Here is a 9,030-nt window from a genome sequence, read left to right as displayed (position 1 = left end):
TTGTATAGTAATAGTAAACTTTGCTTTTTAGAAAGTGTTAACAAATGCTACATGGGTTTTTTTCCACAGATTACTTTTATTTTTTTATTTGCCATGTCCTCTCAAGTAAAATGAACTAAAGCAAGGAGAAAAATCAACGAAATAGCCTTTATGGTTTTAATACTGGAAATGCCACAGCACAGACTGAACTCTTCTCTAGCAAGTGCCACTTATATTTGTATTTTTTTAAGATATTATTGCCATGTATTCAAGTTAAAAAGATGTGTAATAGTTCTGTTCATAGGGAAATTCCACACCAATTATGTGAATCCTTTTAATAATTACAAGATGTGAGAGAGGACCCCTTCTCCTTCTACATACCCCTCACCAACTCAACATTTCTGCAGGCATTTCCAATCAAAACCAAGTCATTTTGATGCCTCTTTCCTGAAAGATTTGCTTCTGCTATAGTTTACACTGACCAAAATCTGCTTTTCTCTGGATCTGCTCCCTCTACCAGTTCTTTGTCAAGCTGGGCAAATGGTGGTGCTGCTAGATACAGAGAGGTGACAGAAAAGCCCCCTATGGCTTCTGTAGGCTCTATCAGCTGTGGAAGTGTACCTTAAGGTAATTCAGATGCCCCATCATCTGCCCACTCCAGAGCACCAAATCAGGTCCTTCACTTCTGGTTTGCTTTTCTTGAGATAATGTGTACGACCCTGTTTAAGCACCCTTAGTATCTTTCTTCTTCAGTTGCCTGAAACTGACAAGTTGAATGTTTTTATATCTTCATCCAACTCTGTATGTTCATAGTTTAGCTGACGCCGTTTTGTATGTGTGGCTGAACTATACCTCCTTTAACATAAGAGAAAGAGCAGTTTTCTGTTGTTGCTGCCAGACCAGGCAGAAGAAATCTGTTCAGACCTCTTGTACATCCTGTATAACATCCCCATTGCTGAAGAAACACAACTATTCATTATATATCCTACCCTTTAGTTTCATTGAATTCCTGAGGCTGCCTATTTAATTGAAGGACTCCATTTATTATTAAGAACTTTCTGTCTGAGCTCCGAAGGGGAAAAATTGCATACTAGTTTTTATCCATCAAGTGCATGCAAGCTTTATAGAGGCATTTGTAGTGCTACTCTAAATCAAAGGTAATTACTGATAAAGCAAATGAACATTAATGTTTATGTGGTTGTATTGCTGCTGTGAGTGCCAGAACATGCAGCAAATTACTTCAGCTAGTTCATTGGGCCAGTGGCAAGAGCATGTTAGCAATACCATTAGGTTATCAGTTCCTGTATTTCTCCATTAATTCAAAAATACCTATTTTATAAAACGTGTGGTTGCATCTTTACACTGCTTACCTCCTCCAGTCTGCACAAAAGCAGGTGGTTGCTGTATCATGTTGCATTTGCTGCATGGCATCTCTTTTCCTGCCCATTAGAAAGTATGTTGGTGCTTATGTCCTGTGCCTGTTGAGTGACAGGTGACCATTAAGACATCATGGCTGAATAAATAATCGACGTTTAGATTATTCCTCTTATTCCACAATTATGCTTGTGACAGATTTGTTATATCACTTGGAACTGGAGGACTGTAAAGTATTTCTTATGCTTATTCAGTATACACTGAAGTTTGCTGGAGCGAGGTTTTCTGATCTTTCTGGTGCTGGGGAAGTAATTCAGTTTTTCCTTGTGTCCTAGTTTCAACTTGGATCTCTGAAACTACAGAAAGTTTCAAATCCGGCAGAGGTGGTTAAGGAGCTGATTGATTACTGCCTGGACTGCCTGGGAAGACTGCAGGCAAAAAACAAGCAACTGCAAAAAGAAAATGAAAGGCTTTTCAGCGGCTGGAGCAACGTGGAGAAGCGGTAAGTTTAAAAGTGCATTCACGTGTGGTACTTGAGAAACTCACAAATATTTACACTGTAGTGCAGGCTTTGCTGGTGAGCATTTTTGAAGTCACACACAGAAAGGTACACAAAAGGTTTTCTTCTCTTTTGAGCCCAGTTACTTAGAGCTCATGCAGTTGTGTGTACTTGTGGATCTTCTTATTATGTTAGAAGTGCAACTAATATTACAAACTTTGCACTTAAAGCTGGTTTTTCCTTTTTGAAGTGAAAAAAATTACCTCTTTTCTGTAGAATTCGCTCCATTTTCTTCAGAAAGACTTCTTTCTACTGTTTTCTATTATTCTTATGACTAGCAGTTTAAATTATTTAACTTTCTGAGTGGGAGATAAGTTACCATTCCTTTAATCTGTTTGCCTTGTAAAAGCAAAGGGAATTGGAAAATGAGTGTCTTGTCATACGAAAAATCACCATTATTTTGTGAGGTTGATTTTTTCAGTTGCCATTGCATTTGTGTTTGGAATTATCTGCCTCTGCACTCTGTAGTGAAGTAATCTTCCCTTGTTTCAGGTAGCATAAAATGCTTAGCCCATACAAGTCAGAGATTTATTTTGTTTTTTCTATAGCTTTATCTGACAAAGCCCCCACATTTAGGAAGATGGTTGAAAGAATGTAGCTAATTGGTGCTAATTTGCCTTGAAAAAGAGAGTTAGTTTTGTTTCCCTCTCATTAAAATGACTAACAGTTCTCCTGACAATCTCCCTGACAAGCATATTGCCTTCCTAAGCAGTGCTTTACTGCTCAACAATTTATCGAACAATAGTGTATTGTATAACCAGTGTGCTGTACTGCATTACACGCTAATGTGTAATAGGCATTAGTGCGTGTATCAATTTCCATGGTGGTGTGGCACTTTTAAGGAGTTACCCCGAGGGAAAAATCCCCACTGTTGCCTGACAGCCTTTGCTCTTGGCAGCAGCATATTCAAGCTTCGAAAACTGGCGATTTTCTTTAGTGTGTTTGTGTTTTGAATAACTGAAACATGATTTTTCAAAATAAATACTGAAAGTGCACGGTCACCAAACTTTGGCCACTAAAATGGAGAATAAAAATAACTTTCATCCAGAAAGTGTTGGATTTTTGTTTTCTTGATATTTTTTGGTTGGTTGCTTGGTTTTTTAAAATTCTGTTTGCCACAGCCTAGGCTACTTCTCTGTCTCTCTTTGCTCTTTTGGCTCCAGATGCTGGACCTAGTGGTGTGAGTTTCTTGGAGCTGAACAGAAGCTTTGTCTGTCTTTGTTCAGTAGACAGGATTTCCAACCGTAGACTCTGTATCACTCATGGTGTTGAGTGATAAAACATCAGATATAGAGCACGTGGTGCAGAGAATTGTGCTCCCTTCTCACCTGGAGTTAGGGCACATAAGCTCCAGAGTTTCAGCTGCTGCAGTCCCCCTTGCTTAAAATCTCTCTTCAGGACCTCATTAGATTTAAAACATAGCATGCAGACTTCCAGGAGCTATTTTTTTTCTCAGGCTAAGCATGCAACACTGGATGGAAGAATTCAATCGTCCCTTTCCCATTTCCTTAGTTTTCTTGACCATCGTGACGGTTTTGTGAGCTCGGCTCTGCAGATTTGCTCTGTAGCTCTCTGGGGTCTCTTGAGGTGTAAACTTGTTCTTTCATTCGATCTGTAAAATGGCAAGGAATTTTCCTTCAGGAGGCTAAATCTGCCTAGTGAGCAATCTGTAACCTGAATACCAGCCCTGATCTGCAGCTGGCAATTGCCTCCATGTACATGAGATAATTCACTTGGCTGTAAACAGCTGGCATGGCAGCACTGTGATGCTAAACTATTCAGCACTTGACCTAAAAACATAAAATAAAAAGTACTAATACACTATCTGGCAAGAGCCAAATAGAAATGCTAAGGAAACTTTTTCAAAAGGATTATTCTGAAAATGCTGTGAGTGGGTTAGTGTGTGTGTGGGTGCATGTCTGGGGTGTAGAAGTTAAAATATAAGAGCAGGATAGCTATTGTTTTTATTACATATAGACAATTAAGGTGATAAATGTGAAGTAATAATAATATGTAGCAAAGTAATTCTTTAGCCAATAAAACACAAGCTAAATTTCCGATTTGAGTGTGGTATGTATTTTGTGTCAAACATCTGAAATTAGTGTAGGCAAGCCAAAATCAAAATGACTGCTGATTTATGTTGTGGTCAACTATAGTGACAGTACATTTAAACCAGAAAAAACTTACAGAAATGCAGGTTAGGTAGTTTGGTGCTTGAATCTGACTTCTCAGCAGTAGCTCATCAAGATTCAATACCATTGCCAATGCTGAGGGAAGGGTGAATCTGAAATGTAATAAAGTGGTACCGTAAGACCAGTAATTATTTTAAAGCACTGAGAATGAAGATAAATAGCAGAGGCATTGAATTTTTTCTTTCTAGTACTGGAGTGTGGAAAATGTATAAATGCCATTAAGTTACATTGTTCACGTTAACCTCTGGAGTGCGTGTGATTGCTCTGCATTCAGGCAGCACTTAACTGGACAGTTACCTTATTTTCTCAATTACTGATTACAACCATCCCTGATACTAATTGCTTTCAGTAGGCCATGCAGGCTTTTTGATGGCTATCAACTCAGGCATCTGGCACATTAAAAGCATTGCAATTGCGTAACAGAGAGGTCTAAGAGTATAGAAATCGGAAAGCATGTGTGGAAAAGACTTGCACTGCCCTAGTCATTAAATTCCATTGATTTTCATTGTACTTGAAAGTTGTCTTTGAGATGAGCAGCTTCTCTATTTGGCCTGTGGAGATGGCAATATAGCGATGACAAATCACATACAGGCACAAGCATGTGACGAATTGCAATTAAAGTTTGCATTTGTAACCGATGAGGTATTGGAATGAAACCCAGCCAGCTTTGCTTAGCGGTCACATAATTCAGGTAGTGCATGCCTGAGTGAATCCTAAAGGCTCTGCAGAGCCGCAGCCAGAGTCATCCCACATGCAAGTACGTTCTGCATAATTAGTGCATCCCTGTTCCCAAGCAGCAGAGGACTGCTGCTTTTCACTATTCCATTTTTAACTATCATCATATGCCATATAACAGCATATTTTAAAGGCTCATAACTTGCAAATATAGCATTAATGTAATACTGTTTTACACTGATTTAATGTTATGACAATATCTGTATCTGGAGAATGTATTTATATATGGATTATTTTAAGCAACAGGGAAAAAAATCAAAAAATGTGTTCACATAAATGAAAACAGTCATGTAAGATTAACTGATGGCATGCTACTAATTGATTTTGCCTGTGGGGAATAATTAATATTCTAATGTATGCATATAGTCAGTATGTACATTTTGAGATGCTAATATTTTGCATCATAGAAGTTGGCTAGTGTTGCAATAGGTTCCTATACTTTGCTTCTTAATGTCCAGGCAATGTCAATTTGACTTCACTGAGAGTGCAGTTATGTGGATTTTCATCAGTGGATGGCTTTGCAGGATTCAAGGGCTTCACTGAAATTATCTTATATGACACTTTTCATGACGAAGTCAGCAAAATGTCTCAATGTGACTATTTAAACCAACCTCTGCTGCTCTGACACAAACCAGTCCACTGGCAAAACAAAGGCACAGTAGTAACTGCTTTCTTTAGTTACTGTTGTTTTGTGTGTTGGAGGGGGTAATTTTTATAGGATTTGTACAGACAGGATTAACGTATTTACACAAAATCCTTTATTTTCTCCCATTTTTATGTATACAGTCACAATTAGTTTCAAGCATATAAGTGATAATTTACCCAGCAACTCTATTTTTTTAATTATTCTTTTAAGTGACTGAATTCTACTTGATAAGTGGAAGGCAATTCCTATCCTTACCTTTCTCCTTCCATGAGCTGGTGAAGACACTTCTCAACCCAGTATTAGGGTTTATGATTCTTTGTGAATTGTCTATTGGTTCCCCACTAAACAGTTAACTTTCCTTTTGTTGGTGGAAAATCTCCTGGTACCTGATTATTACATACGATCTTTCATTTAGGAATTATTGGACCAATCTATATGGTAATGATGTTCTGCTATTTGCATTTAAATTAGATGAATTATTTATCAACTATCAGGCATATCCCTAAAGCATTGCACAGTAGACTTAATACTTCATGAGATTGTTTTCTATTGTCTTTCTTCTTACATCATATATGGTTTTGATGTATGAGCAAAATAATCAGTATTTATGTGGGAAGTCTGTTGAAATTTCTTACCTTATAAATTACTTTTTAAAAAATCTCTTATATGTTTGGGTTTAATAACAGAGAAAGCCTTCTAAACTTTTTTACCAAACTTGCGTAGGTTGGTGAAAAGAATGTTGTTTATAGGTTATGACTATTTACTATAATACTGTAGTTACCATGATCAATAAGACTCAAGATGTTTATTTGCTTGTTATGAGCACAACTGTTAATGTTTGTGGTTCAACCCATGAACTAAGAAGTTATGAAATTCAAGAAGTAAATACAGGATTACATGTGCTCTCAGTCACTTCATTTATTGTTCTCATGTTTGCTTATATTCTAGTTTTGTGTTGCTTATGAGACAGTATACATCCATATTATCAATTTTGTATTTCCATTGTGCTGCTTTTTATTGACATTGACTGTCTAGAGGTGCACATTAAACCCTTAAAAACCTGGAGAATAATTTACTCTGAGGATATTAATTAAGAGCTTTTAAAACATTTTTATAGATACTGTGTTTAGTCCTCTGCCAAGTAATTGTGATTGGCTCAGGTGAAAAAAAAAGTGTTCCTAGTAGTGGCTGCACGTGTACCAAGATCTCAGCTGTGTCTCTGCAGTTTGAAATGGATTCTGCAGCACTGGAGTTATTAGCACAGTGTTTGTGGGGATGCTTGTGAGGGATTACAGCTGCCATCGGGTGTTCTTGCAGCGTTCTGATGAGTTTTGCCAGGAACAAGTTTCTGTACATTGCCAGAACAAGACATCTAAGGCTGGCAATGGAAAATGGGCAGGGAAAGGTCTGTAACACCCACGTCTACCCAGGGAGTCGTGGCAAGGAAAGAGTTCTGGAGCCCAAAGTATTTGGTGGCGATTTCAGCCCATGTTGGAGTGGAACTGCCTATTTCTTTTTTTAACTATCATTTTCTTCTATTCAAATATCTTTCAGGTCCAAACGTGTGGTCCAGATTCGGGACCTGTCTAGCTTAATCATTTCTATTTGTAATCTCATTAAGTGTATCCTGCTAAGGTATGCCCACTATGGTGAATTCAGCATTGAAAGTAAAGCACACTCACCTATTTAAATTTCACTTTTCTCAGATGCACGTCTGCAAGAACCTATAAAAAAAAACATGCAGAGAAAATTTTTCCCTTGGCAACTTTCCCCTTTTGGTAGCAAAGTGAAAAAAAAAAAAAAGCTGCTTCTGGCCTGTTTCAGAGACAAGATGCTGTACCAGGCATGCGTGGTTTGGTGTGGAGATTCCTGTAATGGGAAGGCTGGCCTTACTACAGGATTTCTGGGAAATACAGAATTTTAAAATAAAAAAAGTAGTGTAACAGTTAATTTTACCTTGTAGGCTGGAAAAATGTGTGGAAGCTAAAGAAGAACTAGAGTTGGATCTTTATAACCGGTTTATTTTGGTGCTGAATGAAAAGAAGGCAAAAATAAGAAACTTACAGAAGTTGTTGAACGACGCTAAAGAATCTGCAGCAGATGCCAAAAGTGCAAGGTATTTCTAGATCTTCCTGAGTTACTTAGTGTCATACCTGATGGATATTTTAGTGTAATTTCCTTTACTTTCTTTGTCTCTAACAGTGAGTGACAGTTCTTGGAGAAGTACTTGGTTCTCCAAAACAATACAGTTAGTCATGAAAGCAGAGGATTCTTTGTGGCATCCCTGCAATTAGCAGCATATTGCTTTGGGTGCTGTAGCCAAGAACTAAATATTCAATGTATGAGTCATCTTCTTTTTTCTGTTAGGTTGCAGTTGATTTTCAAATCAGAGTAAATTACTGGATTCCTTTTGTCCTTTGGCAAACAAAAATATCTAAATCTAAATATTTAAATGTACTTTTTATTTCAAAAATATGCAGAGAAGATGAGTTATTCTAATGCTACAATATAGCTTAATTTGTTTGCTATTTTTATCCTGCTTGTTTTTATATCTTAGCTTACCTTTTATTTTCTGTCTTTGTTTAAGACTATGCTAAGCTGTTCAGCATCGGGACCCTGTTGGCTGTGTTGACATATATCAGCTTGCATTGCCTAATCATGATAAATTCTTTGCAAGAATAATAGGTGTCAAAGATTTGCTTTTTTTTTTTTCTAGGGTTAGTATAGCTATCCCTCAGATGGCTACAGGAAGAGAAGATGACTATGACGGCAGCACTGATGAGAAGGGTGAAAATTTAACAGAGGCCTCATTACTATCAGGTAAGACAGAATGTATTGTCTTTGGGGAATATCACAGACAGGCCAGTCACATTATGTGAATAAACCTTAATGAAGACAAAACACTACCTGACAAAGTGCTCTGTGACAAGCCACCTTGCGAGCCTTAAAATATCTCTCTTGAAGCAAAGTGTAATACTGGCATTTTCAAATTAGAGGAAGTTTAAAAGCACATTGTACAAGTGAAGGTACTGTCATTTCTTCCAAATTGATGAATGATATACTTTGCAGAATTAATGACAGTCTAACAGTATCTGAACCATCAACAATTCCATTTTAAATTCTAGGAATCATGATGTGTATGCAGTGATTGCTAAAATGTAAAATGTAGTTCCTGACAGTATCAATAGTGATTAAAAAGGGGAAAGAGAGGACATTTAACAGGTATAAAGAGCTGTGTGCATAAATGGAGTAAAAATGTATTTATAGCAGAATTAATTTTAGTTTGTCAGTGAATTTTTGGCCTCATGAAGATGCTCATGAAACTTAATTTGACACATTTTTCCAGGACTAGAAACTTGTTAAGTGTATGGGATACAGCAGTTGCCCATTCTACAGTACAAGATGTTTAACTGTGAATTGTAAGACATTTTGGCATATTTTGGCAAACTAGTAGGAATATGCAAGACTAAAAGCTATCAAAATTTTAAAGCTGTGTTGATACTTGGCATATACCTATATATATGTGTGTGTGTGTGTGTATATAT

The 9,030-nt window shown here is 37.2% G+C and overlaps 1 protein-coding gene across 1 annotated transcript; it reads left to right on the top strand.

Moving 5' to 3' along the window:
• Nucleotides 1-1,688: 1,688 nt before the first annotated feature.
• Nucleotides 1,689-8,305, top strand: XRCC4 (X-ray repair complementing defective repair in Chinese hamster cells 4; the record flags this gene model as incomplete). Its single annotated transcript, XM_010189639.1, has 3 exons — nucleotides 1,689-1,855; nucleotides 7,449-7,601; nucleotides 8,202-8,305. Coding segments are annotated over 3 exons (424 nt in total), but the record flags the coding sequence as incomplete, so codon positions are not given.
• Between the last annotated feature and the right edge of the window lie 725 nt (nucleotides 8,306-9,030).

Source organism: Mesitornis unicolor, unplaced genomic scaffold (assembly GCF_000695765.1).
Source record: "Mesitornis unicolor isolate BGI_N332 unplaced genomic scaffold, ASM69576v1 scaffold22608, whole genome shotgun sequence".
In the NCBI taxonomy this organism is placed as follows: domain Eukaryota; kingdom Metazoa; phylum Chordata; class Aves; order Mesitornithiformes; family Mesitornithidae; genus Mesitornis; species Mesitornis unicolor.
This window is presented reverse-complemented; position numbering and strand designations above follow the sequence as displayed.